Source organism: Stegostoma tigrinum, chromosome 27, assembly GCF_030684315.1.
Source record: "Stegostoma tigrinum isolate sSteTig4 chromosome 27, sSteTig4.hap1, whole genome shotgun sequence".
Lineage (NCBI taxonomy): Eukaryota > Metazoa > Chordata > Chondrichthyes > Orectolobiformes > Stegostomatidae > Stegostoma > Stegostoma tigrinum.
The window spans coordinates 5,407,818-5,427,361 of NC_081380.1; the positions used below are offsets into that span (position 1 = coordinate 5,407,818).

At 42.2% G+C, this 19,544-nt stretch overlaps 1 protein-coding gene across 6 annotated transcripts in view; it reads left to right on the top strand.

The window, feature by feature from the left end:
* Positions 1-19,544, top strand: part of LOC125464771 (linker for activation of T-cells family member 2-like) — a 132,026-nt gene that overhangs the window by 59,203 nt on the left and 53,279 nt on the right. For all 6 annotated transcript variants that reach the window (XM_048557578.2, XM_059655380.1, XM_059655377.1 and 3 more), the window contains exon 3: positions 18,806-18,851. In XM_048557578.2, coding sequence (XP_048413535.1) covers positions 18,806-18,851 — 46 coding nt within the window. The remainder of the gene's footprint in view (positions 1-18,805; positions 18,852-19,544) is intronic.

Genomic DNA, 19,544 nt, shown 5'->3' on the forward strand with positions numbered 1-19,544 from the left:
TTGCAGGAACAGCAACTTATATTCCACCTGGGAACCCTGCAGCCCTATTGTCTCAATATGGGTTTCACAAGCTTCAAAATCTCCTCTCCCCTCCCCCCCACCGCATCCCAAAACCAGCCAAACTTGTCCCCGCCTCCCTAACCTGTTCTTCCTCTCACCCATCCCCTCCTCCCATCTCAAGCTGCACCCCTATTTCCTACCTACTAACCTCAGCCGGCCCCCTTGACTGTTCTCCCTGGACTGACCTATCTCCTCCCTACCTCCCCAACTACACTCACATTTACTGGCTGCATCCCCCGCCTCTTTAACTTGTCTGTCTCCTCTCCACCTATCTTCTCCTCTATCCATCTTCAATCCCCTTCCCTCTCTCTCCCTATTTATTTCAGAATCCTCTTCCCCTCCCCCATTTCTGATGAAGGGTCTAGGCCCAAAATGTCAGCTTTCCTGCTCCTAATATGCTGCTTGGCCTGCTGTGTTCAACCAGCTCCACACCTTGTTATCTCGGATTCTCCAGCATCTCCAGTTCCTATTATCTCTAAAGCCAAATGGTACTATTAACCCCGCACTGAGCATTGGTGAGCAGATTGTTGCTGAGTGCCACTTGATAGCTCCCTTGATGACTCCCTTCAAGCTTTTACTGTTGATTGAGAATTGATTGATGTAGCATTAATTAATTGAATTGGACTGATCCTGCTTTTTGTGGGCAAAACTCAGCAGACCAGTTTTCCATATTGTTGAATTACAGTATTGTAGCTGTAACTAGCTTTGGCCAGTGTCACATTTAGTTCTGGAACAATGATCTTCAGTTCTCCTGCTGGGATATTATTATGGCCCACAGCCTTTGTCGTATCCAGTGCTTTTAGATATTTCTTGATATCACCTGGAGGGAATCACATTGACCGGTGCCTGTGATGTTAGAAATGTCATCAGGAGGCAAAGAATGAACATCTGCCTGATAACTTTGACTGAGAAGGCTGTGAATACATCAGCATTGTCTCCTACACTGATGCACTGGACTCCCCCATCAATGAGGATGGACATGGTCATGCAGCTTACCCTTCCTCTTTGTTCTTTAATTGTCTACTACCATTCGGGACTCAATGTGGCAGGCCTGCAGAGCCTTGGTCTGATCCGTTAGTTATAGGATCACTTGACTCTGTCTACGCCATGCTTCTTCTGCTGTTTAGCATACATTTAGTCCTGGTTAGATTAGCACCTCATTCTTCGGTTCATTGGGAATTGCTCATTGTATATTCTTCACACTCAGTAAGTCAGGATTGGTTTTCTGGTTTGATAGTATGTTAAGAGGTTGAGTTGCAGTGTAATTCTGCTGCTGCTTTTTGTTGTTTGTTGTTGTCAATTTTTGCGCTGCTGCTGGATCTGTTATGAACAATCCTGTTTAGCACAGTGGTAGTGCTGTACAACATGGGTAGGAGGTCCTGTGTTTGAAGACAGAGCTTTGCCACCATAAAATCTATGTGGTGGTTACTCCTACCAATACAGTCAAATGCACACTTCAGTGACACATAGCTTGGTAAGGATGTGGTCTTCATTGACTATTTTTTACGGTTTTATACAACTGAGTGGCTTGCAGGGCCCTTTTAGAGGGGGTTTGTAGCAAGATAAACTAGGACACTTTTTTTCTGCAAAATAGATTAGGTTTTAACCCTTTATGTCAGAATTAATGAATCAAGCACCATACTTTATTTGAGACAGAAATGCTTAAATTGAGATGTTATTTCCTTCTGCTCTAACGTCTCCAGGAATAGACAAATGAACATTTTAGTGTGTAGTTTGAAAAGTGAAATACATTCGAAGTGTTAATCTTGCAATTGCCTTTCAAGTGTCCTGCAAAACCACAAGTATTCTATGTGCAGTCAGGTGACCTTTAGGGCTTATTACATATAGATGTAAGTGTGTGAGCTATTTTCAAGAAAGGAATGAAGATTTGCATTTATACAGCACCTTTCACAATCTCGGGGCATCCCAAAGCACCTTTGAAGTCACTGTTGTAATGTGGAAAAGGTGCACAGCAAATTCCCACAAACAGTAACAGGATAATTTTTGTTTTGTAATCTGGAATGAAAGAAATATACTAGTCAGTAGTGTGAGGAGCATGCTCCTTTGTCAGTTTAGTACTGTTGGACCTTGTCCGCTTAGCTAAGAGGAAAGATGCAGATCTGTATTGATAAATCATCTGAAATACAGCATCTTCAATAGTGTAGCAGCCCCTCAGCGTTGGATTGGAGAACGATCTATGAAGCCATTTTTGCACAGAAGCTCGAACATTTTCATCCTGTTACTAATGAGACTAACATGAAAATGTATGTGTCAGAGATATTAATTCTATTTGAGCCAACATAAATTCAAGGTCTTTTGACAATACAAGAGCTAGAACAGCACCCGGCTGGGTTGGCAATTGTGTCATACAACTCAGAGTTAAAATCCAACATAAGCCATGGTCGGTGGTCTTGTGGATTAATTTCGGTTTCTAATGGGGCAGGGGGCAGTTTTCAAAAAATTCTAGCATCTTGTTTCCAAAATTGAATTTGGTCTTCATCTGGTTTTTGTTCCCTTGGATTGCTAAATTTGTAGGTCTTAATCACAGAGCATTATATGGGACAGGCTGGATGCACCAGCAGATCTTTTCCTGGGGGAGAAGCATTTTTTTTGTATGTAGAAACAAAAGACCATCAAACCTGGTTCATTCACTGCCATGTGAAATAATGTTATCCTGATAATCCTTTGTAAGGAATCCCTCATCACTGCTGCCATACGAAAGAACCTTTCGTACTCATCACATCTTCAAGTGTGTGACAGCCGTTGAAGAAGGTTGGAAACAAACACTGTTTTATTGAAATATGTGAGATGTGAGGGGTGGCACGGTGGCTCAGTGGTTAGCACTGCAGCCTCACAGCGCTAGGGACCCGGGTTCAATTCCAGCCTCAGGTGACTGTCTGTGTGGAGTTTGCACATTCTCCCCATGTCTGCGTGGGTTTCCTCCGGGTGCTCCGGTTTCTTCCCACAGTCCAAAGATGTGCAGGCTAGGTGGATCGGCCATGCTAAATTGCCCGTAGTGTTCAAGGGTGTGTGGGTTATAGGGTGATGGGAATGGGTCTGGGTAGGATGCTTCAAAAGGGCGGTGTGGACTTGTTGGGCCGAAGGGCCTGTTTCCACACGGTAGGGAATCTAATCTAATTCTGAAGGAGCTTGACTGGTTGGGTGCTGAGAGGGCGTTTTAACTTGTGGGGAATCTGGAACTCAGAGCACTGCATTTTTTTTTAAAAATGTGGTCTCCTATTTAAGACTGCAGTGAAGAGGATCTTCGTCTCTGACAGTTATTCTCTGAAGGAATTCTCTTCCCAGCTAACAGTTGAGATTGGGTAATTAAATATATATAAGGCTGAGGTAGGCAGACTTCTGATTTATAATCGGGGGAAGGAGTGTTACGTGGATAGACAGGAAAGTGAAGTTAGGGCCATTATCAAATTGGCTATGGTCTTATTGAATAATGGAGACATCTGAATGTCCTACTGCTTTTATTTCTCATGATTGTAGACAAATGTGGTAGTCAGTTTGCACACAAGGTAACAAAAATAGAAATGAAAAACATGATCAGACGATGCCCATTGATAATACCAATTACGGGATCAATGTTGGCCAGGTCAGAAAGAACTCTCCTGCTTTTCAGATGGATGCAAATCATACTGTCCAATCAAAGAGGGTGAATGGAGCCTTGGTATCAGCTGAAAGAAAGAATTGCAATGGTAGCTTTGATTACACATCAGAGACTCTGCCTGGGATTTGGCTTGAAGTCGAGACATTCTAACTCTGAGATGGGAATACAGACACTTAGCTAAGGCCGATAGCTAGGTGCAAGTAATATTTCCTACTTCCTGTAAAAGCTCAAGAACCTGGACAATCGTAAGTGCTGGATTGCTGATGTTTGTACAGATAGGGACCTTGCTGAACTGAGGAGAAACTAGTTCTGGTGTAAAGATAAATTCTAATCAGAAACTGAAAACCATCCCTAGAAGGACCAAGACAAATGAGAGATTGCGAAAAAGTAGAAATCTGTGCTAGCAGGAAGTAATTTATATGATCAAAATTCATTGATCTGGAGATGGAGTTAAAAGTGAGAACAAGTGCAAAAAATTTTTTAATGCAAATAGGGTTAGGGAGTATTTGAGATGGAACGTGGCATGCTTAGGCTTAGAATCCCTACAGTGTGGAAACAATAGGATAGGGCCCAAATCGAAAGAAAGACAGTTGGACAGACAAAGGAGTTGCTAATGATCAGGCTGGGAGGGTGAGTAGTTGTTAATGGGGACTGTTAGTGACAAACAACAGGGGGTGTGTAATGGCAGGCTATGTGATAACAAGGCCTGGTGTGTGGGGTAGGGCTCTGGAACATGGGAGAATTTAGGCCTTAAAATTATTGAGTCCGGAGGGCTGTAGGGTCCCCAAGTGGAATATGAGGTGTTGTTCCTCTAGCTTGCATTGGGCTTCACTGGAGCACTGCAGCAAGCCAGGGTTGGAGATGTTGGCTAGGGAGCAGGGTGGTGCATTGAAATGGCAGGCAACTGGTAGTTCAGGGTTTTTTTTGTGAGTAGAACATAGATGTTCCGCGAAGCGGTCACTAAGTCTACGCTTTGTTTCCTCAATGTAGAGGAGACCACATTGTGAGCAGCGAATCCGGTAGACTAGATTCTAGGAAGTGCAGATGGAGTGTTGCTTCACCTGGAAGGTATGTTTGGGCCCTTGGATACTGGGGAGGGAGGAGGTAAATGGGCAGGTTTGCTGGTTACAGGGGAAGGTGCCGTAGGGCTGTGGGGAGGCTTTAGGGGTGAAGGAGTGTGGACCAGGGTGTCCCGGAGGGAACGGTCCTTGTGGAAGGCGGACAAAGGCGAGTGGGGGATGGAGTATGTGTCTGATGATGGCACCTCGCTGGATTTGGTGGAAATGGCGTTTGATGATCTTCTGGATGTGGATGTTGGTGGGATGATAGGTAAGGATAAGGGAAACCCTGTCATTGTTGCAGGAGGGAAGAGAAGGGGTGAAGGCGGAAGTGCGGGAGACGGGTCGGACCTGGTTGGGGACCTGGTTTTGTATTGTATATTACATATTATTGTTATCTGTAAAGAAGTGGGAACTGATTAGCCAGGAACCAGTTGAATGTACAAGTGTCCCCATGGGCCACAGTTACGGCTGTATGAAAGAGTTAGATCATGTGCAACACAACAGTCGCTTAAGGCAAATTGTGTCAGTCAAAAACAGGCAGCATAGTTTTATTTAGGAAGTCCCAAACAACTTGTTTGAATGTTTTGAAGAGGTGTCCATGTGCGTAGATGAGGGGAATGCTATTTGATGTAGTTGACTTGAATTTCAGCAAGGTATTTGATCAGGTCCCACATGGAAGACTGATAGCGAAGATAGGAACCCAGAGGATCCAAAAAAATTTGGTAAATTGGATCCATAATTGGCTGAGTGGCAGGAAGCAGAGGATGGTGGTTGAAGTGTGTTTTTCTGACTGGAAATCTGTGTCCAGTGGAGCCCCACAGGAGTCAGTGTTGACATCCTTGCTTTTGTGCTTTACATAAATGATTTAGACTTGAATGTAGGAACGTTGATGTGTAAGTTTGCAGAGGATTCGCAAAATGGTAAGGTGCTAAAAAGTGGGGAGGATAGCCTTAGATTACAGAAGGATATACATGAGCTGGTCAGGTAGTATGATCAGTGGCAAATGAAATTCAATCTGGATAAATGTGAGGTGATGTAATTGGGCAGAACAAACAAGGCAAGGGAACACATGATGACTAGCAGGAGCCTGGAAAGCACCAAGGATCATAGAGACCATGGTATGCATGTGCATCGGTCACTTAAAGTATCAGATTAGATTGAATAAGAAGGAATATGATATACATGTCTTTATTAGCTGAGGCATAGAGTTTAAGAGCAGGAAGTTTATGTTGGAACTGTGTAACAGGTTGGCTGGACCACAGCTAGAGTACTGTGTGCAGTTCCGGACTCTACATTATAAGACGGATGTGATAGAACTGGGGAGAGTGCAGGGGAGGCAGGATGTTGCCAGGGCTGGAGAGTTTTGGTAGTGAAGTGAGATTTGACAGACTGGGATCACAAGGTGTAGAGCTGGATGAACACAATCGGCCCAGCAGCATCATAGGAGCAGGAAAGCTGACGTTTCGGGCCTAGACCCTTCTTCAGAAAAATGACCGTTTTTCTGAAGAAGGATCTAGGCCTGAAACATCAGCTTTCCTGCTCCTATGATGCTGCTTGGCCTGCTGTGTTCATCCGGCTCAATACTTTGTTATCTTTGACAGACTGGGGTTCTTTTCCTTAGAGCAATTGAGATTGACAGAGGACATGCTTAAGAAGTTTAAAATTTTGAAGGCTATAAATAGGGTAGGGAGGAAGAAACCTTTTCCTTTATTGGAGGGATCAGTGTCTGGGGGCACGGGTTTAAGGTAAGGGCAGAAGGTTTAGTTGAAATGTGAGGAAATACTTTTCACCCGGGGGTGGGGAATTGGAACTCACTGCTTGCAAGAGTGGTAGAGGCAGAAACCCTCATAACATTTAAGAAGTTTTTAGATGTATAGTTGCAATATCAAGGCAATGAGCCAAGTACTGGAAACTGGCATTAGAATAGTTAGGTATCACGCAGTGTGGAGCTGGAGGAGCACAGCAGGCCAGGCAGCATCAGAGAAGCAGGAAAGCTAACATTTCGGGTTGGGACCCTTCTTCAGAAATAGTTAGGTGCTTGTTTTTGACTGGTGCAGACAAAATAGGCTGAAGGACTTTGTGCTGTGCTTTGGGTGTCTGAGAACGAGACGGCAATTGAAACAACACTAGAAAGATTATGTTCTTCTTAAGTGTATCAACCCTATGTAAATGCGTTTCTTTGGAATGACTGGAGCATGTGGTTTGTATGAAAAATTAATAAGCACTGATTTGGCATGATCACTCCTTGTTCGGCTTAAAGACACTCCCTGTGCCTGGTCGCGTGACCTGTGGCCTTGCCCAATGCTATCTTGCTTCCTAAGACACGAGGCTCAGATCATAACGCACAGCCAAATACAATAGCACAGGGGAACTGACAAGCTATACCTGGATTAGAATTGCCAATATCCTCTTTCGCTCAACCTATACAAAACCTAGCAGCACCTCTAAAGCTTTGTGTTCAAGTTTCTAGAATGGGACTTGAACAATCAAATTTTTGACTCAAAGTCGGGAGATCTGCCAACTAGTATCCAAAATCTTTCATCATTTTAGAATGTAGTCAAGTGATAATTTGGACAGTAAGAAGTAATTGGAGATGTTTTATAATTGAGGTTACTAAGTTTGGAAACCAGAAAACTAGTTTAAAAAATATGAAGTAACTTACTAGTAGTCATTTAGTAGTATAGAATTTAAGTATTACTGAAAAAAAGCCACGTTTTGTTGAAACTTTTCATCTCACACTCATCAGGACACTTTGCAAGAATAGCCATGCAAAGGGGGGGTGACCGTTTTTATACTTTATGAAGAGATTGGTTGGTAAGTGGACTTTGAGATCAGTAAAGGTGTTGCTTAATGTTGGTATATCTTGCAAACTGTCATGATGAGTGCAAACAAAAAGCTTTGTCAGTGTATCTTTGCTCAAATATATAACAAGCAATATTTAGTTCTGGCAAAAGTTGTGCATTTGAGCAAAAGAGAGTGCCCCATCTGTCCATTCATTGCACCCACAGCTCCCTGCTCCTACTCTGAAAACTCAGACAGCTTGGATTTCAGAGTTCCAATTGTAAATGAAATGACGCATCCACTTAATAAACAGGAAGCAGTAGTGAAAAGATTGTTCATAAGAATGTTGATTGTGACAATCACCAAATTTTGTTTGAACATCCAGATAATGCCTTGGCACAAGTGCAGCTGTATAACTAGAGGTCGGAGGGGGTATTGTTGGGGGAAAAATCAGGAGCTGGTGCTGGATGGAGGCTCAGCTGAATGGAAAACAGGGAATGATGAGCATACAGAGGTAATGGGAACTACAGATGCTGGAGAATCCAAGATAACAAAGTGTGGAGCTGGATGAACACAGCAGGCCAAGCAGCATCTCAGGGGCACAAAAGCTGACGTTTCGGGCCTAGACCCTTCATCAGAGACCCTCTCTGATGAAGGGTCTAGCCCCGAAACGTCAGCTTTTGTGCTCCTGAGATGCTGCTTGGCCTGCCGTGTTCATCCAGCCCCACACTTTGTTATAATGATGAGTGTACATTTTGGCAACCAGGACAGCACTTGTATTTCAGGTCCCCGCCGATAATTATCCATTCTAAACTAATAAAACAGATAAAATTTGGTTCATGTTCTGCAATGCTCGTTGAAAAATTAAATGTATACATTTGACATCTAATTAGTCAGGTGAAACAAATTTGATGAATAAGCCAATTATTATGCAGGCAAATAGCGTCAGCTGGAGTTTGATGCAGAAAACTTGATAATTGCAATTTGAATAATAGGAATTGTACGAAGATATGAAGTTTTAACATCGCTACTAGATTGGCTTTCGTGTTGAGCATCCTGGTAAAGAAAGGTATTACTGATTTGTTGGTTCATGAAATGCTTCATACAGTGGGTTACAACTTTTAAGCAAAACTGAGCAAAATGCAGAACGCTGATGAAAGATCTGAAGTTAAACCAGTTTTATGTCACTAGAGCGAACATGTATGCAATTGGAATAATGGAATTGTTCTGTGTTGTAAATCTTTTATGACTCAATGATAAATTGGAGCATATGCTTTACAAATTTCTGTTTAGTATTTCTCCTGTCTCTACTGTTCCCTTTTTTATATTTCTGTCTGTCTCCCTTTCCTTTGCTTTAATGACTACATATCAAAATTACTTCATCGATTGTTTATTGCTTTGGAACATCTTGTGGTCTTAAAAGGCTATGTAAAATTCTATCTGTCACTGTGGTTGTTCTGTTTTTTGATGGCCTTTCAGTCTTATCATTCTGTCATTTGTTCCTTTTTTCAATCTTACACTGTGTCACTTTCTCTCTCTCTCTTTCCAATCCAGTTTATAACCGGGTTTTTACACTTTAATTTTAAGAAAACAGCAAGTGTTTGAAATAATTTATTGCCTGAACTTAACCTTAAGAACAAAAATTCAAGTTGATCATTATGATTGTTTTGTAGTTTTATGGATAACAAGCTCATAACTGTCAAAATTGTCTGAGGAAAGACATTTTTCACATTGTACAACAGAATATCTTATTGTAAGGTGCTTGTGTTTCTGGTGAACTTTGCTGTTTATTGTGTTGAGTTCTGCTGCAACATCTTTGGTTTTAGCGGAGAATGGCACAGAATGTTAATGGAATTTTACATAATGGCTGAAACCTACAGATAAAAATGTTTATAAAGTTGCTGAATGGTAGAGAAAGTAATTTTAGAGTAAATTTGATGTTGGTATTGAAGTTCAACCATCCTTGCACGTGTGATCAAGCATTGATCACTTTATTTTACCTTCCTTTCATCATTGAATTAGATTGAATATACAACAAAGAAAGAGTCCGTTTAGCCCAATGGTTGATGCTAGTGTTTTGCTCCCTTTAATTTCCTTCTCTTGCCCTTTGAATGTACCCTTCTGTTCTGATCTCCCTCACATATCCATCAAACCTGTTTTAACAGCGTCACTGCTATCTCCTTCAATCACTCCATGTGATAATGAGATGAACATTGTCGCTGCTTTGCCCAAAGAAATTGTTCCTAATTTTTTGTTTGACCAACTAGTGACTGTTTTATTTATGCTTCTGCCTTGTCCTGGATTCTGTTGCTTGAAACAGATTTATTCTGACAAACCAAACTCCTCTTTGAAATGAGTCCCAGCCTATTCCAGTAATCCCAACAATTTCATCATTTCAATTCTGTGATCATATAAATAAATAGTGAAGGAAGGAGATGGTTTAGGTAGCTGCACGAAAGAGAGGTGGCTTAATGGGTGAAAGGTGAACAGTCATATAACCAATAGAAGGATAGAAACAGAATCAGTTTGATGGAAATAAAATGCCAGAAGGGATGGGTCATTCTAATGAGGATTTGCTGTAGTCCAGTTAACAGTGGAAGTGAGGCAGAAATCTGAAGATAAATATGCAAAATGTGTAAAGGGTGTAGAAAAGTAATCATAATTAACAGCTTCTAAACATCCCAAAATAAACCGGAAAGAAGAGGTCACGCACAAAGGACTTCAAATTTTTTAAAATGTTGTGGTCTGTCAAGGTTATGAATTGAGTGGCTTATCCCATTCTAATCCGTTTGACTTTAACTTTTGTAAATTTTGTCTTTCTTTCTGGAACTGTATATGACAACCATCATCTTTTACTGTACTATGTGGATATCTTCCATAAGAGTGTGGGACAAAAAAAACGCTACAGATGCTGGAATCCAAGGTAGACAGACAGGAGGCTGGAAGAACACAGCAAGCCAGACAGCATCTAGAGCAAAGGAGCAGTCGATATTGACTTCCCCTTTGCTCCAGATGCTGCCTGGCTTGCTGTGTTCTTCCAGCCTCCTGTTTGTCTTTGTCATTGGAGTGTAATTGTTTTATTAATCTTAGGTTAATTATTCTCCCTCTCTCCTTGTTTCCAAACTATCCTTTGTCAATACAGAAAGATAAGATTCTCCTTTCTTTCACATTGACTGTTTGGCTTTGGCAACCGACTTTATTCGTGGATGGAATATGGGTACTGCTGTCTGGATCAGATTAATGTCCATCACTAATTGCGTTTGAGAAGATTGTAGTGAGCTGCGTTCTTGAACCACTGCAGTTTTTTTTGCTGTTGGTAAGCCCACAATACTGCTAGGGTGGGAGTTTCAGGATTATTACCCAGTGACATTAAAGGAAGGTGTTTACAGTTCCAAATCAGGGTGGTGAGTGACTTGGAGGGGGACTTGCAGGCAGGAATGTTCCCATATATCTGCTCCCCTTATCCTTTTAGATGGTAGAGTATGTAGGTTTGGAAGCTGCTGTTGAAAAAGGGTCTATTGGATCTCCCATGACCATTTGAATAAGATTTTCTGCACTTACACTAACTACACAGACAGTGAAGGAGATGGTGAGGGACATGATACCAAAATGGAATACAAAAAGGTTGAGAAAGAAGTTCAAAAAATGTGATTAGGAAGGCAATCTATGAAATTAACTTCTAGAGAAGTACAAAGTGAAACAGTAAGATTTTCCACAGACACATGGATAGCAAAAGTCAAGATCGCGATAAGGAGCGCAAAGGATGGTCACAAGCAATAAAGGCAAAACGGCAGGAATAATTCCTGTGCTTTGGTATTTACCATGGAAAATAACCTTGCAGTCATGATGTTGAAAGGGAATATCAAAAAGGATAAAAGGGATAAATGGAGATACTTGATAAACTAAACTAACTTAAAGAGGATAAAACACCACGTTTGGATAGATTACACAGGAAAGGCTAGGGAATAGATTTCAGGCACTATTACATATTATCAAGGAAAGTCGTTAGAAAAGAGAATGTTGACACAGGGTTTGTGGATGGTTAATGTGCTACCCATATTTAAAAAGGGGGATTAAACAGCAACTAGCAAAACATTAATTAGCAAAATTAAAATCCTAGAGTCTGAAACTAGAGTAATTAGCACACATTCCAAAAAGGAAAGTTTGTGCTTAAACACTCCTGTTGAATTCTTTGAAGAAGTAACAGATATAGCTAAAGGTAATGTAACAGATGAAATTAAATTTAGATTTCTTGAAAAAAAAGCTTCCAGTAGGTTAACACATAGCAGACTGTCAAATTAGACCAGAACATGTGGAGATAGGGCAGAAATAGCAGAATGGATAATAAGCTGACGACAAAACTCAAGACAGAGAGTGGAAACTGACTCAGATTAAGACCATGAAAAACAAACCAAGCACTGAGATTCATTTCTAGAGGGATCAAATTGAAATGTGAAGAATTGACGTTAGTGTGCTCTTGGCATGCTTTGAACAGGTCTGGTATCTGTTCTCTCTATAAATGACAAAAAAAAAGCCCTGTAGAAGGCCCAATAAAGATTTACTGGAATAATGCCAAAATTGAGAGGTTATGTCTCTCGTGAATTGAGCATGCAGGGGCTCTTCAGTGACCTGAGTGGTGAGCTCATGGAGGTCTCTGGGATTAGTAAAAGATTTGATTGGATGAATGTAAAGATTTTTAAACTTGCAAGTGAGATCATTTCCAGGTGTGTAAATAAAGTGTTTAATAAACTGAATAGGAAAATTAAGAGGGACGTTTTGAACAAAAAATGGTCAGAATGTGGAATGGGGATGCTAGGAATTACAGGAGAGAGATGAACAGGAGGCTATGTTGATGGAGTTTGTTGCAAGTGGCAAGAGAAGGCTGGAATTGAACATGAATTCTGTGTGCTGAATGGCCTGTTTCTGCACTTCAAACGTTTGTAAATTTTGTCTTGTCTCAGGACTTGCCACGTGCTTTTAGTAATATGGATGTTGGATAATATTTTTTCAGTATAAAACGGTGGATTACCTTGATTTAAAAATTAGAATTTCAGTTTAACTGGCAGTCTGCTTAAAATGAACAGAATTTGCTGCCGGATGCAGCTTCAGAACCAAGTACAGAAAATAAATGGGACGGCTAATATTTTTCCAGAATCTCATTTTCACTTTGCCACTGTTTAACAAGAAATTTAATCACTATGAGGCAAACAAACAAGTCTGATTTATTCCATTAATTTTAAGGATTGTTGCATCTGTCATTCACAGATGGACACATTTTTCATCTAGTCTCATACTTATCCCTTCTGTATTGAAGAAATGTTAAATTTATTTTGCTGCACCAGTTGCATAGTTGTTGTTTATGACTTAGTTCTTGTGATATGGCTGATACATTTAACCTCATCCCTAACTGTACTTAAGCATCAATGTGGAGTGGGGCTAGAATGCATCTTTGTCCAGACAGGGTAGAGGACATTTATTAATGTACAGTGGGAACATTTTTATGATGACTTTGGTAGTCTTCATGGTCATTTTCTGATCTCAGCCTAAACAATAATTGAAAAAAAAGTACTAGCATTTAAAACATTTAGAAGCTGAATTCATAAAGTTTCTAGATGTGGTCTAGCTTGACCATGAGTTTAAGGAACAAATTCTCATTGATGTTGGCAAGTCAGGATACAGACCACCTGCCATCTCTTCTATTCCTTGTCTGATTGCCTTCAATTAAACTGAGTTTTGGACAGATTGTATAACATGCAACTACTCATAACTATCAACTTAGAGCACCCACTGATGGTGAAATTAGCTTCAACTTAATATTGACTTGGGAATTTCCTGAAATTGTTCCTGTTCTGCTGCTGCAAAGTATCCACTGCCCTTCTGGCAGGTTACGGTGGTGGACTGGGCACAGATTTGAAGAAATTCCCAGCCAAGGAGTTCTGATCTGGTTTCTGCTCAAAGAAGCAGGGAAAATAACCAATGCCTCCTGACTGTTAATGGATAGGTAATAAAATGTGAGGCTGGATGAACACAGCAGGCCAAGCAGCATCTCAGGAGCACAAAAGCTGACGTTTCGGGCCGAGACCCTTCATCAGAGAGGGGGATGGGGTGAGGGTTCTGGAATAAATAGGGAGAGGGGGGGAGGCGGACCGAAGATGGAGAGTAAAGAAGATAGGTGGAGAGAGTGTAGGTGGGGAGGTAGGGAGGGGATAGGTCAGTCCAGGGAAGACGGACAGGTCAAGGAGGTGGGATGAGGTTAGTAGGTAGCTGGGGGTGCGGCTTGGGGTGGGAGGAAGGGATGGGTGAGAGGAAGAACCGGTTAGGGAGGCAGAGACAGGTTGGACTGGTTTTGGGATGCAGTGGGTGGGGGGGAATAGCTGGGCTGGTTGTGTGGTGCAGTGGGGGGAGGGGATGAACTGGGCTGGTTTAGGGATGCAGTAGGGGAAGGGGAGATTTTGAAACTGGCGAAGTCCACATTGATACCATTAGGCTGCGGGGTTCCCAGGCGGAATATGAGTTGCTGTTCCTGCAACCTTCGGGTGGCATCATTGTGGCAGTGCAGGAGGCCCATGATGGACATGTCCTCAAGAGAATGGGAGGGGGAGTGGAAATGGTTTGCGACTGGGAGGTGCAGTTGTTTGTTGCGAACTGAGCGGAGGTGTTCTGCAAAGCGGTCCCCAAGCCTCCGCGGAGGCTTGGGGACCGCTTTGCAGAACCAAGCGGAGGCTTGGGGACCGCTTTGCAGAAAACCAAGCGGAGGCTTGGGGACCGCTTTGCAGAACACCTCCGCTCAGTTCGCAACAAACAACTGCACATCCCAGTCGCAAACCATTTCCACTCCCCCTCCCATTCTCTTGATGACATGTCCATCATGGGCCTCCTGCACTGCCACAATGATGCCACCCGAAGGTTGCAGGAACAGCAACTCATATTCCGCCTGGGAACCCTGCAGCCATATGGTATCAATGTGGACTTCACCAGTTTCAAAATCTCCCCTTCCCCTACTGCATCCCTAAACCAGCCCAGTTCATCCCCTCCCCCCACTGCACCACACAACCAGCCCAGCTCTTCCCCCCCACCCACTGCATCCCAAAACCAGTCCAACCTGTCTCTGCCTCCCTAACCGGTTCTTCCTCTCACCCATCCCTTCCTCCCACCCCAAGCCGCACCCCCATCTACCTACTAACCTCATCCCACCTCCTTGACCTGTCCGTCTTCCCTGGACTGACCTATCCCCTCCCTACCTCCCCACCTACACTCTCTCCACCTATCTTCTTTACTCTCCATCTTCGGTCCGCCTCCCCCTCTCTCCCTATTTATTCCAGTTCCCTCCCCCCATCCCCCTCTCTGATGAAGGGTCTAGGCCCGAAACGTCAGCTTTTGTGCTCCTGAGATGCTGCTTGGCCTGCTGTGTTCATCCAGCCTCACATTTTATTATCTTGGAATCTCCAGCATCTGCAGTTCTCATTATCTCTGTTAATGGATAGGTGACCTGTCTGTGCAATGAACCATTGTGCCCCCTAGTGGCTTAGCTCATTATAGCTGAATACCTCGGCCACACAGATCAGAGACACCCTGAATGGGATCTCTTGTTAGCTTTTCAGGATTCTTGTGCGAAAACATCAAGGCCACTGGGTCACTGACCTTGACTATAATGCTCCCTCCTGTGACATTGAATATGTGACTTCATACATGAATGAACAGCTGAGCTTGATGCCTGAATAGGCTCCTACATTGAAATACATAGAATAAACAACACAGAACATAGAAGTATAACATCTAGACCATTTGACTCAACTGGACAATGTTGGTATTTATAGCCCATTCAAACGTCCTCCCATTCTAATCCTCTAATCTGATGAACATAAACTCTATTACATTCTTCATTACGTGCTTATTTAACATCTGTTTAAATGTACTGTATATTGTGTCTTGACTGTTTCCAACGATAACAAGATCCACATTCACACCATTCTCTAACTAGTTCCTAATAGGTTGCGTAATGGTCATTTTAGTGTTGATGACTTATAGACCTTCGCTGCACCATAAGTAGATATGCCCCCTCTGTGTTGACATTGACTGTTTAAAATAATTTTTGAAAACTCAGCCTTGTCAGTCTGTTCGTTCAATTCATGAAGGATATAAACTTGCAGCTCTGGTGCTGTCCCTTCAAACATTTTCCTTTTCCAAAAGTATTGGTGCATTTCCATTCAGGAATACCTTGTGTTTGTGATTTAGGAGCTCCACTATCTCCTGGCTCATTCACATTAAGCCAGTCTTGATGCTTCCTGGCGGAGAGCCTAGAGTCTCCTCACAGATGCTGTGTAGGATGGAATTTAAGGACAAGCCAGGTGCTGTGGGCATTGTGTGGTTTCTGCTGCTTCAGTATCATCAGCTTGGCTGCTGAGTGGGTAGGTCAACCAAATGTAATGCCTCCCACTTGTTGAAATTCAGTTGTCAATTGTGTGCCTGTTCTCCAAGCTTGTTAAAATTAAATTGTAATTTATTGTCATCCTGTTCAGTCTTGAATATTCTCTCCAGTTTGATGTCTCTGGAAATTTCAAACAGTGACCAGGATTTTCCCCTCGGCCTGAAACGTCAGCTTTATTGCTCCTAAGATGCTGCATGGTCTGCTGTGTTCATCCAGCCCCACTCTTTGTTATCTTGGATTCTCCAGCCATCTGTAGTTCCCATTATCTCTGAAAAAATCAAGTGGGTTAGCACTTAGGGCAGGTCCTGACTCCTGCCACCTCAGGAATTAAGTTCAGGGTACGAAGGCTCATGTTCTGACGCTGGGTAAATTAAGAGTTTAAATGTGGTCAATTAATCATTACTTAAAGGCCTGTTCATACCGCTGTTCTGATTTGCTGTGTTCCTCGCAAGCGAGAAAATTGGCAGCACTCCTGACAAGTAAAACGAACTGGCCGTACTGCTGGGTTTACTGGGGATAGGGGTCCCAATCTGGGGACTTATTTATTAACCCGTTATGTGATACCTTATGGAAAACTACTTTGAAATCCAGATATATTACATCATCTCTGTTGCTTTTGTGTACTGTATCTTAATTCTTTAAAGAATTCAAAGAGATTGGTCAAGCAGGTCTCTCCCTTGTGAAAGGAATACAAAGTTATAGCAAAGGGTGCCCAAATAGATAGCGATGTATACAAAAGGACTATGAAAAGAAGATCGCAGGGAATAGCAAACTCAGTGTAAGTGTTTTGCAATTATATTACAAAAAAAGGTGTTTAAGAGCGAGGTGTGAGGCTGGATGAACACAGCAGGCCAAGCAGCATCTTAGGAGCACAAAAGCTGACGTTTCGGGCCTAGACCCTTCATCAGAGAGGGGGATGGGGTGAGAGTTCTGGAATAAATAGGGAGAGAGGGGGAGGCGGACCGAAGATGGATAGATGGAGAAGATAGGTGGAGAGGAGAGTATAGATGGGGAGGTAGGGAGGGGATAGGTCAGTCTGGGGAGGACGGACAGGTCAAGGAGGCGGGTTGAGGTTAGTAGGTGGGAAATGGACGAGCGGCTTAGGTGGGAGGAGGGGATAGGTGAGAGGAAGAACAGGTTAGGGAGGTGGGGATGAGCTGGGCTGGTTTTGGGATGCAGTAGTGGGAGGGGAGATTTTGAAGCTTGTGGGCTGCTCACAAATTGACAGTAGTGATATTGTGAACACAAGTTTAGGATGTCCATTGTTTCTTAAATGTTTTATGTCATTTTAAGTAAATTCACAAGTACGGAATTGAAAGCCAGTCTCAGTATGGTTTTTCATGTGGTGACCAGGAAATCATTGGTGATAATGATAAAATATTGTTGATAATCGTAAAACAGTTCATTCATTCAGGGAAAGAAATCTGTTATCCTTACCTGGTTTGGTCTATGTGACACTCCATAGCAACAATAATGCGTTGACTCTAACTGCCTTCTGCGTGGCCTGTGTCTCTCCTATTCACCTGAATTGCAAAAGTTCTAGCATTTGTGTGTGCTTTGTTTTATGTTGCCCCTCATTTCTTCAATCATTCATATTCCCAAAGGGAAAATCTCTCGACCAATCATTTTGAATTTAAGATAAAGCTTTTGCCCCTTAAGGATATAAATTAATTTGGCATCACAGTGCAATAAGTTTTTGACCATCTCCCACTGATACTCTGTTTTTTCAACTAATGGCATATTTGCTTCATTTACTGTTGATAGCCTCAGTATTATTGCACTGAAAGGTCTAGCAATCTATTTGATTCAAGAACAATTGCAGATTAGCGACAAATTCTGGTCTTGCCTGCTATGCCCACAGCCCATCAAGAGTGAAATCACTAGAGGTTAGCATTTTAAATAAGCTAATAGTAAATTAAGGTCAGGGTCACACCAGCATTAACATAATGAAAAAATAAAACCATATAGTTTCCATCCTAAATTTCTCTAGGAAGTAGGTGACAGCCCTCTAGAAAAGCATGACTATAATCTTCACAATTTCTTTTGATTTGAGAATTGTTCCTTTTGATTGAAAGCTATGCATTCTGTCACAAGTAACTCACTACCTGTCTTCCCACTGCTATTTTCCAAACACAAGACACAAGTCAGGAATCTGGTGGAATTCTCCCTACTTGCCTGGATGAGTGCAGCTCCAGTAACACTGAAGAAGCCTGACACCATCCAGGACAAAGCAGCTGTTTAATTGGCAGCGCACAGATATTCACGCGCTTCCCCACCAATACACAGTGGCAGCAATGTGTACCACATACAAGATGCCCTGCAGTAACTTGCCACGGGTCCTTCAAAGTATCTTCAAATGTGTAATCTCCACCACTCGTTCCTGTTCAAGCCCCACACTTTCCTGGTTAGAACTACATCACCATTCATTCAGTGTCACTGGGTCAAAATCATGGAAGGCCTTCCCTGGCAGCATTGTAGGTGTACTGATACCTCAAAGATTGCAGCAGTTCAAGAAGGCAGCTCACCATCATCTTCTGCAGGGCATTTAGGGACACCCACATCCCCGGATCAATAAGAGAGAAGTCACTCCACTGTTTTAGAATGGTAAGAGAGGAAAATCAGTGAACTGTAGATCAGTAAGCCAAAGATTTGTTGTAATTTCTCAAAAAGAATTCATAGTTAAGTTTAATGTGACTGATTTAGGTGATGTGCAGCTAATTGAAGAGTTTTTGTTGGGTGAGAGGTGATGGAGGAGAAACCTGGTGGAAAATAGATAGGATGAAGAATTAAGAGGGTCATTACTTTTAACTTAGGAATGGCTTGGTGAACTAATGGCTGTTCCTCTTACATCCACAGCTATAATCAGAGAGGAGACCAGGAAAATGGGTCAAAGTGTTCACATGTAAGTACAAGTCCGACAACTGTAGTGTTTGATTATAGATTAGGCATTATGTGAAGCTCAAGAGCCTGTGAGATTTATCTGATGTGCTTTATTTGTAAATTACACAATTAGGATCAGTAAATGAGACACTCTTCAAAATTAACACAATGTTGATCAGTAGCTGTTGGAAGGGCAGTGGGTAGTAGTCACTCTGAGATCCACTCCAAGATATGATGGCCAAGGAAGATTCATTCATAACATGGCAAAACAGGTTGAGTTTCACCTTGCAGATCCTTCTAACACAAGTGTGTTGAGAGCAAGAAATAAAATTGGACCTTCCACCAATGTGCCAGACTGCAGCTAAAATGATCTTCTAAGTAATCTATAATACACCATTGTTAAGCGTATGCATAAAAAGCGGCACAGACAGGGAAACAGTGAGAGAGAAACCCTGTGAGTATAAAGCAATGGAAGAGAGAGTGGGCCAAGAATGCAAATGTTGAAAAGGGTGGTGGTACATCTGCCGGAAGGGTCAGAGAACAATCTTAAGGGGTTGCTGCAGCATAGGAGAGGTGGTATGGTACTTTAAATACCAGTATTTAATCAATCAATGCCTTAAACTAGACAGATTTTACTGAGTTTCTTTTCAAAAAGAAATTGTCAAGTTGATTAAATACCTGATTAAATAAACCAAACCAGGCTTGGGTAGAGCAT